The 24,964-nt window shown below is 44.5% G+C and overlaps 1 protein-coding gene and 1 long non-coding RNA gene across 2 annotated transcripts in view; one reads left to right on the plus strand and one right to left on the minus strand.

The window, feature by feature from the left end:
- The window catches only part of MAMDC2 (MAM domain containing 2), a 140,563-nt gene that overhangs the window by 73,187 nt on the left and 42,412 nt on the right, over window positions 1-24,964 (minus strand). Inside the window, exons 3-5 of the mRNA XM_032307502.1 lie at window positions 5,649-5,920; window positions 4,138-4,222; window positions 1,040-1,177 (exon numbers count right to left, since the gene is read on the minus strand). Of these exons, the coding sequence (XP_032163393.1) occupies window positions 1,040-1,177; window positions 4,138-4,222; window positions 5,649-5,920 (495 nt within the window). The remainder of the gene's footprint in view (window positions 1-1,039; window positions 1,178-4,137; window positions 4,223-5,648; window positions 5,921-24,964) is intronic.
- LOC116570408 lies at window positions 21,788-23,943 on the plus strand. Its single transcript, XR_004277422.1, has 3 exons — window positions 21,788-21,948; window positions 22,827-23,007; window positions 23,879-23,943. It is a non-coding gene; the product is annotated as an uncharacterized LOC116570408 (long non-coding RNA).

Below are 24,964 nucleotides of genomic sequence, written 5' to 3' on the forward strand. Positions count from 1 at the left end.
GAAAATTGAGTGTGAGAGTCTGGATATACTAGAAGCAGTCTCAGGATGGAAACTGTCCGGAGCCAAGATAAGCTTGCAGGATGGGCACTTAAAGAAAAGTCAGAGACAAGGTTACAAATATTCCCATGAAATACCATGAAAGAGGAACAATGCAAAGAACCAAAAAACGCTGCCTTGTCTTCAGGTATGGGGACACATTGTCATTGTCAACAATGTGTTAGGACTAAGAAGATGACCTCAGGATCCACATGGCAGCGGATCAAACTAGAAAAAAGGACTGTTTGCAGCAGAACCGAAATTCCTTCTTGCTCTTGATGGAAAGTGAGTCACCAGAATCTTCTCATTAGTCAACAAGCCCTTGGGGTTGAGGACTGGAGTGTCTTACAACTATGGGGAGACCCCGGCTTTCAGGAAGCCTCTGAGGGTCCAGGTGAGGGCTGGTCATAAGCCTTTGGAAGTTAGCCTTTGCCCACATCTCTATCTCCCATCTGGGGAGACCGGCCCCTCAAAGCGGACTCCCACCAAGAGCCTCTCCTCCCCGTTTCCCTGCGGAGTCCGCCCCCTTGGCCACTAGGTGGCCCTGTTGCTTTCAAGATTCACCATTGGGCATTGAGGCTCACCTCAGGGCCACTTGGGAAGAAGTTCTTTAGGACTGGTTCCCATCCCTAGGTCTATTTTTAGTGAAAAGCAACCTAGGATTATTCCCGGCTTGCCTTTAGGGATAAGAAATATAAAACAACAAATCAATGAGAAAGTAAAGGATAACAAGGAAAGGTGAAAAGAGCAAGACCAGGTCACAGGTGGAGAAAAGCCTTGAACTGGGCGACGTTAGCCTTGGTTACAGAGCTCCTGTCTGCAGCCAGGCTCGGTCTTATGATCCGTCGTCCTTCCCAGCTCTTCCGCCAGGCTTCCCAGTCCCTACCCACCCTCCCTTCTCCCTTCCCTGTTGACAGGGCCGTAGTTGGGTCCGTGGACGGGGCAGGAGAGGGAGGTGGAAGCACTTCGCTCAGGGAAAGGGACTCCCCCGTCCCCAGCTCACCCAGTTCGCTCTTGAGCGTGTGGTCCTGCAGGAGAACGGAAGGGGAGTTCCGAATGCTTCCTCCGCCGACAAACCAGTTCACGTTGGGGTTCCAGCGGTTCACAAAGCCACAGAGATGATTTTCTTCAAAGTCACATTCTGGCAAAGGAGAAATGAAGATGCACTTTGTGGAGACACAGTCACACCCAGGAATTTACCCCTACTCACTGCCCAGTTTGCTTCCATATTCAGATACGTTTCCCATTCCCTCTGACCACTGGAAGCTTTGGACTAGGATCCCTGGATAATGCTGGAAACTGTAATTCATCCTTGCTTCTTTGGATGACGGTCCTTGCACTGACCAGCCATTTGAACTGCAGCATGACCTCTCTCGGGCTCTGTGCCTTCATTTGTGAAACAAGCGAACGGTCCTACCACACGGGTTGTCAAAACACAGAGCCGGGCGTGTGGTTAGGGCTCGGTGCCTCAGCCAGCTCTGCTTCAAAGCCCTATTTGGGACGAAACTCTTAGCTCCAGAACCTGTATCTGCCACCCTTCTGGTAGCCCATGTCTCCAACCCCTTCTCTCCCGATGGCAGACGAGATACCCAGGGCTAAAGGACATGTCTCCTAGGTACTAACAGCCTGTTTTTTTTTATTATTATTATTAACCAGAAGCATTCAGAATAGGCAGTGCAGGCCTATCCTGGGCTCTGAGTCCTTCTGCAGCTCCTCAGTGGAGAAGAGAGAGAAAACTTCACCTACCGCCCTGCTCCTTTTAGTAGACTGCATGTGTGCACAGTTAAACTGTTCCCAGTCAGCAACTACTCTAGTGGGAATGAGAAGCTCACAAACCACTGCCTGTATGGACCCCCATAATCATCAATTACAAATATGAAATTTGATTGTCCTGACCATCTCCCATGACCCCTCCAGACCTCACCCCCACTTTTTTTTTTTTTTTCACTCCAGCGGTAGACCTGCATGGACTGTGTCACTGGCCTCCCCTTCTGTCTTCCTGTTGGAGTCGACCAATGGAAAGTAGGAGAACGAGGCTGCTGTCCATTCCTCCAGCTCCCTCCCTGCCAGGTTCTCATGGGTTGGCTATGTCCCTGCCCTGAGGACAGGGTCTGGACAAGGAGCCCTCCCCACACAGCCACTGGCTCCAGGCTCTGTGGCCCCTTCCCCACTGCCCTCAAGGCTGATGAATCATCACTCTTACTAGCCCTGGATCACCCCCAATGTTTTTTGCTGGTTTCCTTCATGCAACCACACCTTTGTAGCCCCTAATGAGTCTTCTTCAAATCCTTCGGGTTGAATGGACCCTCTCTTTCCACTTTCCTGCCAGGACCCCGACTGATATAGTTATCAAAGTGTATTTACATTAGCAACCACTGAAAAATTTTAAGATTTTGATCTGCAACTCTCCCACTGCAGCGTCTGCCAAGAAATACCCCATGTTCCATGCCAAAGGCTGCTCGAGAATCAAATAGCAAAATAGTCCTGAATGTGCCAGGTACTATTCTAAGCACTTTAACTGAATTAACTTGTCTGATTCTCAAAACAATCCCACGAGGTAGGTACTATTATTAACCTATTTTACAGATGAGGAAACAAGCAAAGAGCAAGCACAGAAAGGAAGGCGAGGGGATGGTGGGAAAGGCGTCTCAACAAAATGGAAGTGTTGGCACTCCTTCTGTCTTTTAAACAAACCAGAAGCCACTGAGTGATTTGAAGAGAGGAAATATACATGTGGAAAGTGCTCAGCCCTGGGCCAGTCACCTTCATCCCTAATGATCTCATCAGCCCCCCCACGATTCCTAGGAGGAAAGCATTTTATACCCATTTTGTAGGTGGAGAAACAGAGGCCTCGGGGCGCTGGCAGTTGAGGAGCCAGCAGGTGGCGCTGCAGCAGGGGCGTCCGATCGGTGGGCGGGCTGCCGTTGGCGCACCTGCTGCCCCCAGGGAGCTACCCGGGGAGCCTGGATCTAACCCCACTGCAGCTTCAGAACATGGTCACTATTTCTTCCCTCCTGTTTTCCTTCACTTGCCTTAGTATTATCCTTGGACGGTCAAAACAGAAGTGAGAGGGAATTAGCAAAAGCTCTTTTTTATTCAGAATCGCCTTCGACTCTCCTTCCTCTTCCTCTCCGGAGCTGTTCAACTCCCAGGCTGTCAGTGCTGAAAATCTGGCCGTGTCCCACTTTCTCCCTATTCAGGCCCAGTGTTGGGCCATTGTTATGTCCTGTCTGTAAGGTCACAACCACGTCGGGGGTCTGCCTCTCCTAAGCATATTCTTTGTTTCCAAGTCACTTTCCACGGGGCCGACAGAGTCACCAGCTGAGGACACAGCCTGCAGGCCCTTCCTCCGCTGACTTGGAGAACCTGCTGACCACAGAACCATCCACACTCTTCAGCCGGGATCCAGACTCTTCCCAAAGCCTCGCCTGGGTCCTGATGAGCACTGCCAGCACCTTCCTCTGTTCCTGGCCAGTGCCTGAGCGGGCTCTGCGCTTCCTCCCCACTGGGCTCTGCACGCTCTTCCCCTGGACCTGCCCATCACTGAAGGCCCCCGCTTCCTGAAACGCCAACTCAAATGCAGCTCTGGTGTTGAGTGCCGCCCGACGTCCGGTCCTGTTCCTCCCTGCACCCCCAGAGCCTGGCCTGGCCTCCTCCAGCAGTGCCCAGCTCATAGAGAAATAACACCAATCGCAGACAAGCAGAAGGCGAGCGGCCATGGGCACAGAGGGGCCAAGGTGTGTTTGAGAGAAATGGAGAAAATGAGGAAAGAAGGGAATGCGGAGCCTGCTTTTCTGGCGGAAGCGGAGTTCAGTGCAAACAGGAAATTACCGTTATTAGAGTATGTGGACATTCGGGCAGCAGCTCCGGTTCTAGCGGCTACATCTCCTTTCCCTGTGCTAATCGAGCCAGTCCGGGCGCACTCCAACGAGACAACACACCCCATTCAAGAGAGTCTCGAGAAGCGGCTAAGCTACGGTGCATTGTGCACTGACTTCCATGAAACACTCTGCCTGTAGATTTCATTCCGTTCCTTCTGGCAACAGATTTAAAAAGATTCACAATTCACATTCTGATGCAGTGAGAAGGAAACCCACTTACCAATACAGTAGCCTGTGGTCATCTTGATTTCAAAGAGGGCGATGCTGGCCGTGCTGCCCTGTCCCAGCACCCCTTCGACTAAAATCTGCACGACACATGAGGAAGAAGGGAGTTAGGCTTCCAACACCGTGTTTTCCTGGCTCGGTATCTCAGACACTAGTCAGGAGCTGTTCAGGAGCTCAAGGCAAGGCGACATTGCTTGTCTCAGCTAATTCCTGGCAATCTCACAGGGAAGCAATCTCACGGCGGGCTCTAAAAGAATGTGTATGTGTGTGTACAAGGTGAGCAAGATGTCCAGTAAAAGCTTGGAGCCAACTGTCTTCAACTGCTGTCTCAACCACCCCCTCCTCTAGCACCTGTGATGACACCAGTTGGCTATGGATGGAGAGGAGGGCTAGTGACCTTGGGGAAACGCATTCTGAGAGCTGTCAGGGACTCAGGACAGAGGCCTCAGTGGGGAAAACCCTTGGAGGAGGAGGTGGAGGAGGCAGGAAGTACAATCTGACCAGTGGTGGGAGACCCCCACACGAGACGGAAGTAGCTCCTGAATCAACTTGTAGTTGCCATATTGCTAAAAAAAAAAATCTGAAAATTTTAAATAAAGAACCAAGGGAAGCATGACAATTTACGTGACTGATTTCAAGAACTGTTGTGGTTCATCTCTGACCCCGTTTCTGAAAGTCTTTGCTTCTCTTTACATGACGTCGGCCCAGTCTTTGGCAACTACGCTGGGAGATTTAGGATGTGGCCTACTGCTGGGTGGACAGTGTGAACTAGAGAGCTCGGACCTCAGTGCTCCTTCCCTCAATCCCACATCCTGCCTGAGGGGAGGAGAAGACGGCATTTCAACGCTTCGTCAGGGAGAGAGATGGGATACAGAATTGAAAGGGGAATCAGGAATGGAGAAATGTTTATGAAGGCCCCATTCTTTCCTCCACGACACAGTTTCAACACGTCACACTTCGCATCTGGCCACGTGAGTCCAGATGTCACATGGTCGACCTTCCTCTTCCAACACTTCTGATGGAACGACCCGCCATCTTTGAAAAGGACTCAGAACATGTCCTTTACGAATCTTTCCCTCTTCAAAGTATCTCCACTCTTCCTTTAACTATAGTGAATGTCTTATTCAAAATTTGTAGCAAACAGACTGTTAGGAAGATACAACACAGAACTCAGAAAGTGTGAAACAAAATGATTAGACATGAGAACACTCTCTAAAGCCCGTTAAAAAATAAATTTCAATTGAAGAGGCTGGTTTAGGCTCCATTTAGACTCTCACAGAATCCCATTTAAATACACAAGAAAGAAATCTGGGAAGAAGCTTTTCTAAAGAATAAACAAAATATTAACTTAATAATTATTAATTACTAATATTCTCCTGGGGCATATCTCTTCTAAAGCAGTGCATCCTAGCACAGGAGATAAGTAACTTCAGTGGCAGAAATCATCACAAGATCTCAGAGTAGCATAGTGCTGTGTGATAAGCCAGGCGCCTATATTCTACCTACCTTGAATTTCTTGGTACTGTTTTGTAAATCCAAGCTGGCTATGAGCCAGCTGTCTGAAGGTTCCTTTGCTGACCAAAGCAAGCGATCAAAGCTTTCATCTTGAAATCTCACATAGAGGTTCAGCCGGCTGGGGTCTGATGGAGACCCTGAAGACGTGGTTATCTGGTAGACCAGTCGGAGGCAGCTCCATTCCTCAGCCTGTAGGTCAGAGCTGAGCAGCACAGCTTTTTCCCCCGGCTTGGCAAAGGAGGTGTCCACATAAATGTAGTGTCCTGGAAAGAGAAAGGAGCACCAGGAAAGCATTAGTCTGCTGTTTGCAACTCAAGGAAATACACAACTGTGGTCCAGTGAAGCTAAGGGCAGGTACGGCCTGCCAATGCATTTCAGTGGCCTCCCGAATGTTGCCTGAACATGGGATCTCTGCCATCTGGTGAAAAACTTGAAGGTCCCACAACACTGAGACCGCAGTCACATGACAACAACGGGCTGGAGCTACACAGTCCTGCCTCTTCAGACGGTAGCATGGGTGCTCCATTTTTGCCATAATCCCCACTACTCCCTATTACCCCCCGACACTGAAGCCAGGTGTCTGTGGCCTACTATCATCTCACATCAGGCCTAGTGAGCATGTTGCACTCGTCCTCCTGGTCTCCATACTCATGAGATTTCAAGAACTTCAGAACCCAGAAGAGCAGCATGCCTCTGCTGGAGTCAGAATACCATGGTGGACTCAAACTTCTCCTTCCACAGCTCCCCTCATACTCAATGATTTGATGTGCATCTAATTTGCACCATTAGAGTAGATTGAATTTATTTGGTTGCCTCAGATCTTGCGGACTAGGCAAAGTTCATTGTCAGCTAATTCTTAAGATTAGGAGTAACACGCTCCTCCTCTGCAGTCTTCCACAACGAAATCTCATAGTTCTGCAAACTAAATGGAAAAGCGTATGCAAAAACATGGAGGACAGAACAAAACGGATTGGAAGCAAGAACGGTAGCCTGAGCCTTCTGAATTTGACTCTGGTCAGTGGCTTCCTCCAGCAGGGACCTGCACCGCCTGTGCGTCTTGGGAGGTAAAACTCCAAGTAAATGTGGGCTACAGCAGGCTCGAGAGCCCATCTACTGGTGATTATCTTGATTTTTCAGTGACTGCCATAAAAAAATTCTCTCTTAGAGCTAGAGAGTACTACGCTAAGTGAAATAAATCAGAGAAAGACAAACACATATGATGGCATCATATGTGGCACTTAAGGAAGAAAACAAACGAGCCAGGGATGAGGGTGAGGGGAAGAGCAAGAGGCAAACCAAGGAACTTACGCTTTCCTTTTTTTTTAAAGATTTTATTTACTTATTTGATAGACAGAGATCACAAGTAGGCAGAGAGGCAGGCAGAGAGAGGGAGAAGGAAGCAGGCTCCCTGCTGAGCGGAGAGCCCGATGGAGGGCTCGATCCCAGGACCCTGAGATCATGACCTGAGCCTAAGCCAGAGGCTTAACCCACTGAGCCACCCAGGCGCCCCCGAGGAACCGACTCTTAACTATGAATAACAAACCGAGGGTTCTGAGAGGGAAAGGGCCTGTGGGGACTGGGGAGAGGACACTTGCTGGAATGAACCCCAGGTGACGTATGCAAGTGCTGAATCACTACACTGTACGACAGAAACTAACAGTACACTGGGTTCACTAACTGGAATTTCAATAAAAACTTAAAAAAAAAAATCTCTCCTTGATGGAATCTCTCACTATATCCGATTTTATTATAAGCCTATGCTAATGTTTTCATAGGAAGAACCTTTGAGAGCACATCCTATCAAAAGTTATTTAAAAATATCTTGATAGTATACAGTATGAAAGTTGGTGCTACTTACTGAGAGATCTTGGTATCTCCGTCGTAAATGTTGGCTATTTCAAAATATTGGGTTTTGCGTGTAAACGGCAGACCTCAAATTTCTTTTCAGTCCTGCTGTGTGAATGTGCCCATTAGCCATCATAGTGCATCCAGATTTATCTACCCGATTTTGGATCCACTCAGCAGAATAATGCATTTCCCCAGATCAAAGAATGAGCTCAAGAGCCTCCCACCTCTACTAACACCGCCAAACTCAAGACAGATTTTCTTAACTAATTACTAGTCCCCCACCCCCACCCCACCTTGCCTGGATATAGCCCAGAATCCTTCTAAACAGTGTTCCATGGGGTCACTTACCCATCAGTTTGAGTTAGTACTTGTGATGAAACAATGTGCTTTATCCTTGTTTGTGGCTTTAGTGTCATAAAGAGTTAAACTGAACTAGCTGTCGTCATGTTAGAGGGAAACCAGACAGAAGGAACATGGTAAATTTTGAAGAAGTTTTAGAACATGAAGAGAGAATAAAAAAGATATTGGTATCTGAGATGGTGCCCTTCCCTGGACTCCCACTAATAAAATCGCTATTCTAGAACAAACTGATAATGTTTTTGGTGAGTTGTTTCTTCTGACTTTATTCAAAAGAATCATTTTGCTACTGAGTCAATGAGGTCTTCTTTGTATGGGAAATATTTCATTTATTCTATGCTCAATCTTAGCTAAAGGGCCGAGAAGCAATGTATTTCGTTCATTCTATCTGGATTGACATCTGGAAGTTAATCTTTTTTTTTTTTTAATTATTATTTTTTTTAAGATTTTATTTATTTATTTGATAGAGAGAAATCACAAGTAGTCGGAGAGGCAGGCAGAGAGAGAGAGAGGGAATCAGGCTCCTCGCCGAGCAGAGAGCCCGACGCGGGACTCAATCCCAGGACCCCGAGATCATGACCCGAGCCGAAGGCAGCGGCCTAACCCACTGAGCCACCCAGGCGCCCCTGGAAGTTAATCTTGAACAGAATTTACACACAATAAAACTCACCCTTTTAATACAATTCAGTGGTTTTTAGTATACTCTGCAACCATCACTACTACCTATTTCCAGAATCTTTTCACCACCCAAAAAAGAAATCTCATACCCATTTTTTCCCTCCTGCTAGCCTCTGGGAACCACAGATTTATTTTCTGTCTATTTGCCTTTTCTGGAAATTTCAAATGAATGGAATTCTATAACGTGGTCTTTTGTGACTGGCTTCTTTCACTTAGCATCATGTTTTTAAAGTTCACCACATTGTAGCATGTATTAAAACTTCGTTCTTTTTTGAGGCTGAATAATATTCCATTTTATGGATATACTGCTATTTTAACAACTCATCAGTTGATGGGCATGTGGGTATTTTCTACCTGTTGGCTATTATGAATAATGCAACTATGAATATTTGTGTACAAGTTTTTATGTAACATAAATTTCAGTTCTCCTAGGTATACATGGGGGAGTAGAACTATTAGGTCAACGATAATTCTATATTTAACTGTGAGGAGCTGCCAAGCTGTTTTCTAAAATGGCAACAGCATTTACATGTCCACGAGGAATGTATGAGAGTTCTAGTTTCTCCATCTGTTCATCAACGCTTGTCACTGTCCATCTTTAGTTATCATTGCCATCCTGGCAGATGTGAAGTGGTACCTAACTCTGTTTTTGATTTGCATTTCTCTAATAACGAATGATGTAGTGCATCCTTTTGTGTGCTTATTGGTCATTTGCACTTTGTTTGTTTGTCTGTTTGTTTGTTTTTAGAGCAGTGGGGGCAGAGGAGAGGGAGAGAGAGAATCTTAAGCAGGTTGCATGCCCAGCACAGAGCTGGATTTGGGGCTCCATCTCGCAACGCTGAGATCATGACCTGAGCTGAAATCAAGAATCAGATGCTCAATCAACTGAGCCACCCACACACCCCAGCATATCATCTTTGAAGAAATGTCTATTCGAGTCCTTTGCTCATTTAAAAAATTGGGTTACTTCTTTTTCTATTGTTGAATTATGAGATTATATATTCTAGATCTTATCAGATACATGATTTGCAAGTATTTTTTCTTTTCACTTTCTTGATGCTATCTTTTGAAGAACAGAAGTTTTAAATTTTGATAAAGTCCAATTTCCCATTTTTGCTTTGGTTGTGTATGCTTTTGATGTCAAAGCTAAGAAACTACTGTCTAATTTAAAGACATACAGGTTTACAGTTATGTTTTCCTCTAAGAGTTTTATAGTTTTAGCTGTTACATTTAGGACTTTGATCTATTTTGAGTTCATGTTTGCCCATTAAATTGTTCTGGCATCTTGTTGAAAATCAATTGAGCATAGATATAAGGATTTATTTCTGAACTCTCAATTCTATTCCATTGATTTATATAATAAATAAACACTCCCAATGTTGCAAGTCTTTGAGTAATTTCAAGTTCTTAAAAAGTCAATTTTCACGACTGTTGATTGTTTTTGTGGCTTTTATGGGGACAGGATTTTCTGAAGTCCTCATTGCACCATTCTTGCTAACATCATTCCCTTTCTTCACCTTTTTTTAACCAGTAAGAAAAGAAAATAATGTTCTGGGGACATTAAACACAAACAAATAAGAAAAAGGCAAAGAACAGGAGAGATCACATGCAGACTGATGCATCAGGTCAAGGATCTGGGGAAAGATTTATTGGCCACAGTGTTGGGGTCATGAAGACAGGAGGGGAGAGAAGGATACTCCTCAAATACTATTGTTTAGGCAGTTTGAACTGATTTATAAGATATTTATTAGAAACGATAAAATCTTTACGATGGGTCAGAAAAGGGCCATAAACTTTCAAATAGATTTTTTTCTTTAAAAGTAAGTCAGCAATCAAGCCCAATAATTAAACCACCCTGCCAGAAAGGTCGGGTTCCATGAACCTCAGGGTATGAATGTCTTCTAGTCACATGTACGCATCAGAAAACAACAGAAAAATCTGTTCTATTTCAGTGAAGGCGGACATCACAAACAAGAGTTCCAGGGTCACATTCAATTGCTCAACATATCTGTGCAGCTAGAGTTCAATGTATTAATGACTTCTAATAGCCGGTGCAGTGTGCTGGGACTTAAATCCCAGGCCATCGCTATGGCCGTATGGCCAGGATGTGAAATCATGGGGGGCTTCTTGGTATCCCTGAAATTCTGTTTGGTGACTGTACTGTCCTTCAGGAGTGATGGTCATGCCAAGGTGACCATGTGATGGACCCCACCTGGGATTTCTAAAGCATAACCTTTGTTTAAAGGTTCATCATGCATGGGCTTACTGTGTCATCAGTTTCTTTATTTGCAAAATGGGAATAACACAACAACGGAGTCCTATTACGTATACATTCAATATTTGGGAAACCACTTGATGTACTCAAACAAAAAAACCCAAACCAACTACAAATGACCCAACCACTGTAACATATACATTCACATAAGTTCATGCAAATAGCCACTAAATAAAATCTATTTATGTATTTCAACACTAAAAAGGAAAATCGGGGCAAAAAAAAAAAAAGGAAAATCGGCTGTGTTGTACATAGAAATAGTGTAATACATAGAAAACTATACATAGAAACTTCCTCTATAATTTAAGGAAGCTCCAAGGGCAGTTTTGATGGGATCTGATTTCCATCTTTTGTGCTAATTTAAGAACATAAATTCAAGCTCAAGTGAGATATGACTTCCCATCTATAGTCCTTATAAGACCCTGATGAAAACTATGTCTATAAAAATTCTTTGGACACTGTAATGTTAATTGTTGGTTATTTCTCTTATCATTGGGGTGAGGGGGGTCCTTTAGTTGTTCCTGAGATAGTGAGAAATTTACATTGCCTCCTATTTGTCCAGGATGGTTCAGAGCCAGTATGTTCAGGTAGAAGACCAGGAACACCTTTTCAGTGCTGGGAGTGACAACAGTCTTCCCTCCATTCTCCTTACTTGACCCTCCATGTGGAGGGTCTACAGCTCTGCTCTTCCGTGCTGGGCCCCTCCTGGCTGCCCGGCCTCAGGAGCACCTGTCCTCACAGCAAAGCCCCCCCGGGCTCTCACCCAGGGTTACTCAACATCCAAAGTGGAGTTCAGCACATTTACTCCTGGTGTGATCCTGGGTCTGATAATGATGCCTACATCTTTATTTTGTTAGCTCTTAGGACCACACACATCTAACACAAGGACACTGCCTTCTTTTTGGCAGCTTCCTTCCTGGGGCTGAAGTCCAGCCCCTGAACTCAGGCGATGACCTCACCAGATTTCCCGAATGGCTTACTTCCTGCCTCCCTGGATGGGGTCCCGCCTGTAGAGGCACACGGCAGGGTTGGTAAGTCGTTATTGTTCCAGCTTAACACTTGGTTCGAATCCCAAACCCACCACAAATCATGGCACTCCGAGCCAGTTACTTACGCTCTCGGACAAGTGCTACCTACATTCGTGCAATGAGTGTGCTAAAATAGTGACTTTGCAGACTTTCAAAGATTAAACAGGGCAACATAAGTAAAGCCATGTTTAAAACATAAACATAAGTAAAACATAAGTAAAGCTCTTAGCACCACGCCCAAGGGCTTGTGGTCAACTCTTAATAAATGTTAGTTCTTATTTTTCCCGATATCTGATCAGCATAGTCTCACTAATGGCTAACCCATCTCATCATCTCCTGGTGGACCTCACTGATACCACGGGTTCTACCTGCTGCCCATCGTCCCGTCCTTCTGACACCAGCTCCTGCCCGCTGCCCGGGAGACCCATCTGCACCCACATCCGTTCTCCCCCCGTGCCTGCTCCACGGCTGTGGGCACAGCTCGGTCCCTTGCAGTCTGTCCCATGCCACCGCCCAGCTGCATTCTCTGCTATGACAATCATCTCCTGGATCTACTAACTGATCAAAGCAGCCCGGACAATAATGCACGCAGAGACCTACCAGACATTCATAAGGGTTTTGGTCTATTGTGGGGAGAGGATGCCTGCACAGAGCTGCATCTTCAGTACGTACGAGCCACCAGCTTGCCTGGGGAAGGAGTCTTGCTTTCTTTGCACATCGAAGACTTCCAAAAAATTAAAAAGTCAAATGCATACAAAATGCAGTGGGCCTAGGGGTTCTCAAAAACCGAGATGTCAAAAAATTGACTACCTTGCTGGAAAATAAATAGCATAGCATTTCTCAAATGTAAAAAACACTGTATTAAATACTTGGGATTGTGAATATTTGCTTCTTTTCCTCAATTAGACTCACAATCATTAATAAATGATTAATTAATTAAAACTGATGACCTCTGGCAGAAGAATGTTCTGTTCTGAAATATCAAAGAAAAATCACAAATTTCTATGGTTTGCATAAGGTGTTCCCACCTTCTGTCCCTAGATTTACCAGCATCCTCTGTGATTTACTGAACAATTTATGAATATATATGGAGAAGAAACAAAGATTCCAAGGGAACTGACGTTTGTTGGGTTGCAGGCATGGGCTTCTTGACCTGTGTTCTTCCCTCTCAATCCTGACAGATGATCCCATCAGGCCGAACTTCCACTTCACGAGGGAGGAAAGAGAGATCCAGGAATGTTAATGCAGCAGTCCACGGTCACAGCTACCCAACGAAGGTTGGGCTCCGAGTCCATGCCTTCCCCCCTGCTCCACACTGCCTCCAAATATTTCCTTGCCTGTCTCTTTATTAATTTATCTTTTCGTACTTGTATTCATCTTCCTATAGCAGGAGAGCAAAGTTTTCACCCTTTCCTTGATGGAGGAATCCCGGAGGAACCGATGTTTCTGTGCGGAAGCCCCTTTTGGCTTTTCTACACATACTCTTCATATTGATAACATGATAACCAGATTAACTTTTTAGCATCTTGCCTCAAATTTAAAAGGTTTTTAAACATGCAGTTTTCTAAAATTAGGGTATGCCTTATAAGTGATCTACAGTAGTATATCTCCCCACCACCCGCAAAGGATGGTCACAAAACAAAGGTCAGAGTCGACGCAGAGTAAGACGTCTGCGCCTGCACTTGGATTAGAGACAGTAGACAGAGACTCCACAATCTTAGGCTCCGAGAACCCCAGCCATTATCCTCTGTAGATACTGCCGGGGAGGGGGTACTGGGGCAACAAAGAGCCATTCAGCATGAGGACGACAACGGCAGAGACTCGTAAGTACAGGGCACAGCCTAGCATGTCAGTCCAATGTCCTAGTAAGTAATTACTCGTGAGCACTGAGCAGAAGGCACTCTGTGTGCATCCTGTGTGTAATCAGTGTCTGTGCCGGACTGGGCCCCTGGTGTCATACAACAGGGTCCTCTGTGTTATCCAATATGAGCAAGTCTACCAGACTTCCAACCTCCCTGCGGCCTTAAAAAGGGGCTCCCTATAAGGCACATCTCTTTTCAGTAAATGTTTTTGATGGGAATGGCTTCTCTTCTAGCCTCTCCTTGACATAGGAGTTCCCTAAACATGACAAAGTTCCAAGAAACTTGTCATTCCCACTCAAACTGCTCCAAAGCCCTGATGTTTAGTTAGTCTAAATGGATAAAGCGATGAATGAGCTCTGAAAGGTAGGCACTGAAATCTAAATCCCGCCAGAAAGCAATGCACTGAGGAGGGCTGATTTGTAGGCAGGACACAGGCAGGACTTCAGAAATGTAACAGAGGAAATGATCTATAATTGAGAAGAAGTAACCGGCATTTGCAGTCCTATTTTGGTCCCGAGTAGTAAGAAACCCCTGCCAGAATGGAACCTCTGGTGTAGCAGAGGCTTTCCTGTTGGGGAAGGTTTCAAATACCAATTTGCTTTAGGATAAAGGAAAGTCTGCATTTAAAGAGCAGCTTCAGATTGCCATGTATGGGCTTCAGGACCACGCTAGTTCATAGGGTTGCGGGCAGGGGGATCCCTTTTCCTGCTGTGGAAATGGGCTTTCCAGCTTTCCCGGTATCCATTTCAGGAGGAACTGCGGCCGCTCACCAGTGAAGCCAGGGCTGTGCCCTGGACTGTAGAACTGCAGAAACTTTGCGTGCGTGCATGCAGGGGCTGGAAGCCACCTTGCTGTGCCCTGGGGCCTGGAAGCTTTCCTCCACTGCCACTTGCATCAACATTAAAAACAATAGGGAGGCCCAGGGCAGACCCAATGACCAGAGTATGACCAGAAGCTGCCAACATGGGTCCTCGTCCTGGGAGAAGGCCATGGGGGTTGCTGGGGTCTCACTTCTTCTTCTCTGTGATTCAGCAACTTCTCCCATATCTGGGTTGTCTGGGTTCCTCGCTACCCCCTCTCCTAGTTTTGGTCCTACTTTCCACCTCTCTTCTCAGACTTCTCCTTGGGATCTTCTCACCTTCTGTTGTCTCTTTAAGTGTTTGTTTTCAGTGGTTGTGGGTCTGGTTTCTGTACTCCGATGAGTCTTTTCCCCGTAGCAGGAATTGCCTCCCCAGTATCCATTCTCTCTTGCTTCCTTTGAAGAAGGCTAGCTTGGTGGGGGCTGGGACTACACTGAGCCTGGCCCCTTGCGCCCTGCTAGGCCATCCCTGTACACAGAGGTGGCCAGTAATGAAGTTCCACGCAGAGATGGAAGAGAAGCTTGTTGGATGGGGTTTCCAGGAAAGCCACTTTAAACATGGGCCTGATGCAGTTGGCTTGTCTTCCCATCTGAGCTGGAGCTACAGTGGCCATGTTAAACGCAGGGGGTCATTAGGGTGACCAACTCATCCTAGTTAACCTGGGACTTTCCTGGCTTGAAAACGAAAAGTCTCATATCTCGGGAACCCTCTGAGTCCCAAACAAACGGACACAGTTGGTCATTCTAGCAAGTGGCCTGAGGTTGGGAGTCATTGTTGGGGCCCTGGCAGAACCATTGAAGGGGCTGGTTCCTGCCCATACTGTAGAGTCTTCCAACCAGTCTGGACTTCTTAGCTCTGTACTTTTCATCATGACAGAGAAAAGCAAATGTGAGTTTAAACCAGCGATTTAGTTGTTTCTGCTACAGGCTTTTCAAATACCTGTCTGATTCCCACCCCCTGACTTTTAGCTTCCCCAATCTGTATCGCCAGCCTGATCCCTCCCCATCTTCCAGACCCATGTGTCCAACTTCCTGGTGGGCCTCTCCCCTTGGACCAAACCCACTCTCTTTACCCCCAATCCTGTTCTTCCTCTGGGTTCCAAATATGAGTGACTTGAGCCCCTGACTACCCAATGAACAATTAAGAAATCTCAGCATCTTCACTGATATCCCTTCTTTCTCCTTTCCCAAAAGTCTATCAGTCTTGATGACTTAATTTCCTAAATTCCTCTCCAAACCATCCATTCCACCAGGTCTCCTGTCCTGCTCCATTTCAGAACACTAGCTTCTGCCTGGAGTATTGAGGCAGGCTTCCTGCTTATGCAGGGAACCTTGCCCTACTCAAATCTGATCTCCACACGGTAGCCACAGTGTTTGTAATGCTTTCTGGCCTAAAACACCTGGGAGAATTGCCACTGTCCTTGACTTATAAGGCCCTGATGTTCTGGCTGTTCTGGCTCACCACCACATCCTTGTCACAGTCTACAGCAGCACAGAGTTTCTTTTAGCTCCTTTATGCTAAGGTGCCACACTCTCTCTTGCTTCTCAGCCTTTTCAAATGGTGTTTTCTTTAACTAGGATAGTCTTTCATCTTCCTTCCTTCATACATTCCACTCTACTAGTTCTTGTTTCCTTTCCTAGCTCACTCCTACACTTTATTTGGGTCTTAGCTCAAGAGAGCCACTATGTACCACTGTGCAGTACACAACCTCGACAACTGTACATGGTGATCTTTTTAGATATTGCTTTTTCCATGCAATATACTTATCTGTATTCCTCACTAGGTTTTAAACATATAAGGATACATATCACATTTATCTGCCTCCTGGTAGATGCTCTCTATTGCGCTCTATATTTTTAAGGAAATGAATAAACTTCTTGATGATATTTTTTTTTCTGTTATGTCTATATATAAAGATTTCTCATTAGGTTTCAGTTTCAATTCAATGCACTGTTATCCTAGGAAATGTGGCATTTAATGTAATTTCCACGGGAACACACACTATACTTAATATTTCATGTATGCTCCCACTGTTAACTTCCCAAAACTCAAATTCTCATTAAGTCAAGATACACAAAGGATTGTTAAAATACACAATTCTTTGCCTTTCTGGAACGCAGAATTTCTGGGAGGCATTCAGAAAATGCTTCAGTGTGTGACATTTCCAGATTCAAGAGAGCTATAGTTTTATCAGTTTCAAATTTCGAGGAGTTCCAAAGTGCAGAGATCAGCGATACATCGGGAAGTGATGAGGTCAGCATTGCTTAGACTTCTCGAATGCCATTTTCGTTCCCCCCGACAACGGGGAAATTATTCTCATATCCTGGCTAACACTGCGAAAGTAGTCTTAAAAGATTACAAAGCATTAAGCCTGGCAAAAGTAAAAACAAACGGCAGCAGGCAATCTCCAGTGTAAACAATCTACCAACATTCGAAACCACTACCGCAGATGTCGGTTCCACCCTCCTTTGCAAGGGCCTGGGAAGGGTGCAGGCTGAAACCCTGCTGGCCCCAGTGGCAGCTGAAGAAGAGAAGTTTACCTTAGTAACCATCAACAGAAAACCAAATGATGAACCTGCAGTGAAAGGTCATGGGGTATTTGGAAAGGGAGCCACGCTTGATACAATGTTTAACAAAAAAGTATGAAAACAGCAGAAAAGTCCGCATTCTCTGATAGTGTTTTGTTCTATCAAAAAAAGTCAGTTCTCGGGACACATTTTCCACTACAGGACTTGCCAGGCAGGGAAGATATTCCTTGGAAACTTAGGAAATGTGGAGGAGAATGATCTCAGGAAACCGCAGGTAAACAAACACACTGACAACCCCCCACCCCGGTGCACCTAAAGGGAGAAAAGGATTCTTCTGCCATGGAATACCTGTTCATTGACAAGGAAATTTTCTTATTTTGACTTATAAGAGACGCTAAGCCCTATCTTACCAGTTTTGCCAATAATGCTGCTGAGAGCAGAGGCAGAGCTATTTTTGCTCATGCATTATGCAAGGCAATTTCATCAAACAAAAGGAGTTGTACACATTTCAGCTTCATATGAACCAGAATGAGATAGAAGTGCCTATGAAAATTTCACCACAGTACAGGTAAATAAATAAATCGGAATTAAAATATATTTTAAATATATATGTTTACAAAAAAATAGATACATATACATATTTACTTTTATTTGCACTTTCTCATTTCAAATTCAGCATTTTATACCTATTATAAAGTATGAAGCCAAGTAGGAATAAGAATATTCAACGTAAAAAAAAAAAAAAACCATAGCTACATGGATGAAGACAGTTTTTTGTTGCTGCGTTACGGAGAAGACATACCTACAATGGTTGAACATCATAACAGAAAGAAGGGTTTAAATGAAAGTAAACCCCAGAATATCTTTTAAATGAGTGAGCTGCTTTAGATTTGTGGCTTTAAAACTTTTTATTTTTCAAACATAATTAACACAGAACTTCATCTATTAACAGAGCAAAGAAGAGTGGACGGGGTTGCCTGGTGGGCTAACAAGTTTTATTCTGTCCTTTGTTGTCTGGGGCAATTTTGCTTCTGGGGTCTGTTCCCTCCCAATTAATCTTGTTTACAGGGCCCCCGCGGCTTGTTCTGTGGACCTGGGAGTGGCTGCGACACCCCTGGCTTGGGCAGTCTGGGGTCTCTCTGACATAATAACCAGAGCCACTCCCTGTCCACTCTGAGCCAGACCCCTGCTCCTTCCAAGACTTTGCCCAAGTTAGCAGGATGCCTGGTCTAGTCCATGAATGCACTCTCTCCCTGTCTGTGTAAGTAACCACATACACATGGCCTGAGAAAGCCTTATTTGCCAGACAGTCTTTCCTGAGGTCAAGAGCCAACATGTTCTACATTTCCTCCTAACCCAGCAGTTCTCAATCTTGGAGGCATCTTGGAATCACCGAGGGAGGCCCAGACATCAGTCCACATCCTGGAAGACACCTCTATCTTAGGCAGACTGGGATGGTTAGTTACCCGCCTATAAACAGAATTTGTAGACTCCTCGCCAGTGGCTCTCACGTCCAACCAGGCTTGAGAAGGACTCTTTTTATCTGTTGGCTCTATTCCTTTGGTTCTCTCCCTGCTGACCATGCACGCAATGATGGCAGGCTCTGTGTCTATTCTACTCTCCCCTTTAGCCCCCAGGTCTGGCACATACTAGATGTTCAGTAAATATAGACTAAGTGAGTTCAGCGGGATAACCTGCCATTCATTCACTCATAATAAAGATGGCTTAAAATAAAGGCAACGCTTTTAAAGCCAAAACCAATAAATACTAGAAATGAAATCCCTGTTAATATGTTTCAGAAATCCTCTTTAAATATGAAAATAAGGGCGCCTAGGTGGCTTAGGGGGTTAAAGCCTCTGCCTTCACCTTGGGTCATGATTCCAGGATCCTGGGATCGGGTCCTGCGTCCGGCTCTCTGCTCAGCAGGGAGACTGCTTCCTTCTCTCTCTCTCTCTCTCTGCCTGCCTCTCTGCCTATTTGTGATCTCTATCAAATAAATAAATAAAATCTTAAAAATAAATAAATAAATATGAAAAAAAATGTATGACGATGTGCCCAAGGCATATAAGAAATCATAACCAATTTGGTAGAAAAACAAGGCAGTGGGTTTCAATGAGCTGTATGCTATGGAGATCAAGGTTCTAAGGGCAAGACCACAGAGAGCAACTGTGTTTACTCCTTTTAATTTTAGAGCAGCTGTTTACAAAGTGCGGGGGTCTGTTCCAGCTCTATGGCAACCCCAGGGTACAGGTGGATAATCATTATCGTTTATTTCACAGATCAGGAATGCCAGGCTCAGAGAAAACACACTGCCTGATGAGAAGCTGGGTTCTGGATCCCACTTGGATTGCCAGATTAAGTAATTCAAAGTCCTTAAGCAGACCACCCAAACATACCCCCCAATATTGCATGGAACACACTTATACTAAAAAAATGATTTGTCATTTATTTGAAATTCAAATGTATTATACCTGGCAACTCCAAGCTCCAGGCCAATTCTTCTGTGAAAAGAGGCTATTTGGTTTTGAGGATCACTGCGGACCCTCCCAGACAAAGGGCAGAGATGTGGTTCCTTCTCCTTTCTAACCTCTGTGATTCAGCCTTCCAGAAGTTTCTGCACATGCTAGCTTGTGGATGTATGCCTTTCCCCAGCACAGCAGTGGTCCAAGCTGAGGGAGGAAAGGGGTGGCAAAGGGTGACACGAACACGGTCTCTCAGGATCACTGAGGATCACTGAGGATCACACTCTCCATGTAGACTCAACTTTCTAAAAATTTCATTATTATTATTATTATTTTGAATACAGAATGGTACGTAATTGAAAGATATAGCAAAGGTTATGCACAGCAGAGGAAACCATCCACAAAATGAAAAGGAAAACTACCAAGTGGGAAAAAAAATACTTGCAAATCATGTATTAGATAAGAGATTCATATCTAAAACATAAAAGAACTCATAAAACTCCATAGTAAACAAGTAATCCGATTAAAAATGGGCAGAGGATCTGAATAGCCGTTTTCCCAAACAAACATCAAGACAGCCAACAGACAGGTGAAAAAATGCTCAGCATCAGTCATCACCAGGGAAATGCAAATCAAAACCACAATGAGGCATCACCTCACACCTGTTAGAATGGCTAGTATCAAAAAGACAAGAAATAACAAGTGTTGGCAAAGATGTGGAGAAAAGGAAGACCTTATGTGCTACTGCTGGGAATTCAGGCTGGTGCAGCCACTATGGAAAAATAGGGCATTAGGCCAAGTGAAATAAAGCAGCCAGACAAAGACAAGACAAAACCATATGATCTCACTTATGTATGGAATCTGGAGGAAAAACAAAGAAACACACACAAAAAAACAAAGAAAACCCAAGCTCATAGCAACAGAGAACAGATTGGAGGCTGACAGAGGTGGCAGAGGCCAGGGGTGGGGGGCTGCGCGAAATGGGCAAAGGAGGCCAAAGGTACAAACTTCCAGTTATAAAATGAATAAGTCATGGGAATGTAATGTACAGAATGATAACTATAGTTAATAATACTCTGTTGCATATTTAAAAGTTGCTAAGAAAGTAGATCTTAAAAGTTCTCATCACAGCACAAACACTGTAACTATATATGGTAACACATGTTAATGTGTGATCCTTCCACAGTATATACAAATATTGAACTATTGAACTATTCTGTTTTTACCTCTGTGTGAGCCCTGAGCCCTGCAGGGATAGTGTGGCTGGTGGACAGAACATGGTTTTAAAATCAGGTAGTTCTTACTTTAAAAATGTAGTAATTTCACTCATGGGGAGTCCCTGATACAGCATTTGGCGTCATATAGGTTCTCAGTAAAGCACAGTCTCAGACTCCCTAACTGTCAAATCATTATTATACTACTCTACTGAAAAATGTTTTTATCTTGAGGTCATGTACATCAGAGTTTTCTCAAATTCTATAACTTATGTCCCACCCTTGGGGTTTTGCTTTATCTGTGTACCAATTACTTAATGTTTTTCTTCAGCCATATTCATCTTTAAAATTATAATATTTACTTTACCTAGTTCTTTAGCAGTGGTAGCCGTGAAATTTGGGAACTGCTGTACTGGTTAGTCTAGTGCATTAAAAACACATACAACATTTATTTATTTATATTATTATATATTGTTATTATATCTCAACAAAAGTGGGAAAATATGCATAATTGTTTTAAGAAATATGGCATGTGCCACCTAAAATAGTCCTGTGAACCACCTGGTATGCATACATGATGAAACACTGATTCACGTGAAAGTCCGCTATTATATTGGCCAACTTTACTTTTCAGGACTGGGAGACTAAGGCCCAGAGAGAATGAGAAATTGGATCAAAGTCAACCAATCTATAACTGAGACAGAATGCAAGTTTCTGGATTTCCAGGTCCACATTTCCATTAGCTAGTCTCCTAAAATACCTCTAGTTGGAGCCTAAATTATGTCCTGCTGCAAAATTACAGGATGAACACTGTGATACCCTCAGCCAATCTCTTTCACCACTGTCTATGTTATTTCTTGACCTAGGAAACCTAAAGGTAGACTCTCCCTCCCAGAACATGCCTGACAGTGTGCATCTGAGCTAGCCTGGCTATGCACCTTGCTCAGTTCATATCCTGGCTCGTGCACGTACAAACAAACTGCCCCGGGGGGAAACGGGACGCAGGAGAGCAGAGCAACCAGGGAGTGTCAACACTGTGTGCTGTTTAGAGACTTTCCTGGAAGTTTTCTGATCTTGTTTCACCCACTCCTGACTATATACTCTCACATGTATCCAGCTGGGTCAAACCCTCTCATGGAATACCTGGAAATTTCCACCAAATGCCTCCAAAAACATAAGGTACATTTAAATTCTGTGTTTTGGGGGGGTGCCTGTCTGGCTCAGTTTGTTGCTCATCTGCCTTTGCCTCAAGTCATGATCTCAGGGGTCCTGGGATCAAGACCCCCACTGGGCTCCTTGTTCAGCAGAGAACCTGCTTCTCTCTCTCTCCCTCCGCTGCTCCCTTTGCTTGTTCTTTCCCGCTGTCAAACAACTAAATAAAATCTTTTAAAAAAAAATAAATAAATTCGGGGTGCCTGGGTGGCTCAGTGGGCTAAGCCTCTGCCTTCGGCTCAGGTCATGATCCTGGGATCAAGCCCTGCCTCGGGTTCTCTGCTCGGCAGAGAGCCTGCTCTCCCCACCCCCCTTCTGCCTCTCTTGCCTACTTCTACTCTCTCTGCCAAATAAATAAATAAAATCTTAAAAAAAAATTCTGTGCTTTGATGAACAAACATCCCTGTATGTTCCCAAATTGAACAATACTACAACGGAAGAGTCCACGAGAGAGAGGAGCCTGTGTTCCTGCAGAAGCAGCAACAGACCAGGCAGCTCTGTGACGAGCCCTCCCGCCTCTGTCTCCCAGGATCAGCCTCTAAGGCCAACGAAGAGTTGAGGATGTTGCAGGAGACGTGTTCATTTCCTCATCATTCTGGTTAACAGCACCCTGCTTTTCCCTTGTGGAACCTGCCCTTCCTTAGTTTCAGCCCAAATGGTTTGAGTGGCACTGACCCCAACCCCAACTCTGCCTTTTCAGGGGTGGCCATGGACCCAGGTCTGACCAATCAGGTCGCCCCTGCCCTCTGGCCGGGCAGGTTGCTTCAGGAGTGGGCACATGGACCTACTCAGGTAAATGAGGCTCAATTCGGAGAATTTTGCTAGGAGAAGCCTTCTTTCCCTAGGAACCATTCCCTGTAAGAATGCTGGATGCTTCCACCTGTCGGAGCCCCTGAAGAAAGTCCCCTGAAAATGCAGCCAGCACAGCAGAAGCCAGAACCAAAAGAAATGAAGAGAAGAAGACTGGACTGGACAGCATTTTTTTAAACCTGTCCTTGCACGTGAAGCCAGAACTTTTAATTTACAGTAGGTGATGAAATCCTCTAGTTTAAGCCAGTTTGAATTAGAATATGTTTTAGTTGGGGAGGGGGAAGGCCTGTCAATACAGAAGTCAGAGTGAGTACAGGATCTGTTCCCTTCAACCATGAGGAAATGGGGGAGGGGGAGGACAGGAGGCAGAGACTGTGAACTGGGCGGCAGAAGGGGGTCAGAGACCAGTGTCTTGTCTCAGCATTGCCCCTACCTCATGAACTGTGTGTTCATGAGCAGTGAGTTAACCTCTCCAAGCCTCAGTTTCCCCACCTGTAAAGTAAAGGGATTAGACAATCGGTAGCTCTCACACAGACCTCTGTGGAGCCCCTAGGCTCCTCAGGCGATGGGAGAGTTCTGGGGACCAGGTTCCCAGACTTCCAACTGTGCAACTCACTTTCTTTTTACCTAGATCATTTGTCAGGCTCTCTTATAGGTTTTGTTGGAAGAACAGGTTCTACTGCTAAAACAGATCTGTCAACTGCTCCAGTTCTGTTTATACTAAAGTCTAAATTGAGTCAAGACTCATCTCGGGCCAGTAAAAATGTGGTGCGTCCATACTAAGAGTTGGTTAGGAGCCAAGGGCAAGAGCTCAATCCCGGGAGAGTTTGTTAGCTTTGCACAGACATAAAAAAAAATTGTTAATGGTAATGATCTACACCCCTAATCTCAAGAACTGTCTCGGAGATGTGGGTCAGTGGTCATAAAGGGACTGGGGGAAAAAATGCGGATGGGTCCATGCAGACATCGCTCTACCCTAACTGCTAGTATGAACACCACCAGTAACACTCAAGGCAGGCAATCTCTTCATAGCTAGGGAACAGAGGGTAGCGTGCTTAGAGGTTTGTTTGCTTTTTTCTTTCTCAAGACAATGTGATCATTGGAGAAGAAGCTGAAATAACAGAGGGCACCTGCTGTTACACAATGGATTGCACAACACCTGATGTGTATCCACAGCGCTCAAAGTTCACGTGGATTTCCTTCTTCTTATAGAGACAACATACGCATTGTAGTGGAAGTCAGATGAAACAAAAATTTCTCTGAAAGCATATAAAAGCATTTCTATGGGAACATCAATTGTTATGATTACATTAAAAATGTATTCACTTGCAGGCAATTTTGGCACTCTGTGTAAATTTGGGGTGCTCCAAATCTTGAAGAAATGTATCTTAAAAAATACACCTTAACACCAGTTGCCAGAATGGGTCATCCACTACTATAGTCAAAACAATTTTCTTTGCTTTATTGCAGGTAAAAATTACAAATATGATTAAAATCTACATAACAAATATATGTTCCCAAAATAATATTGATCTTGCCAACAGTAGCTGAATATTTAATTTACTTTAACAAACATGCTGAAAGATAATAAATGAAAATTATTTTTCTATTTGTCCTTCTAGGCTCTGTATAACTAGTGGTTATAACTAATGTATATAACTAACTAATGGTTTTCTTATTAGAAAACTATTTTTTTTCCAATAGTATGGAACGCAGGCAATTTATATTAACACAAAAATAAAATCATATATATCTTGAGGCTTAAATTTCTTGTTGATTAACTCCTGATTTCTATCATTTAGCTGATATATGCTATAGATACACAAAACCCAGGCGAGGAAGGGGTGAGAGAGGGTAAGAATTAAGTCAGACGAAGCAGTATCAAGACAAAATGCAGGCAAAGGGTCAGCTGAGGGCAAGGTATGAATGCAACACAACACATCTCAGGATTTGGAAGGAAGTAACGGTCAGGAAGAATCCAAATTGGGAAAGATAAATGGTTTCAGGATTAGACAAATGCAAAAGGGTGAGGCTCAAGATAGAAATATATGTCAACACTTGGGACAAAATAGACAGGGAGTTTCAGACAGCACCTTGGATAGCTCCCCAAGCAAGAGGTGCTTTAACAAAGCTAAGACCCTAACAAACGAAGGATCTTACCTTCTACACCCTA

Source organism: Mustela erminea, chromosome 12, assembly GCF_009829155.1.
Source record: "Mustela erminea isolate mMusErm1 chromosome 12, mMusErm1.Pri, whole genome shotgun sequence".
Classification (NCBI taxonomy): Eukaryota; Metazoa; Chordata; class Mammalia; order Carnivora; family Mustelidae; genus Mustela; species Mustela erminea.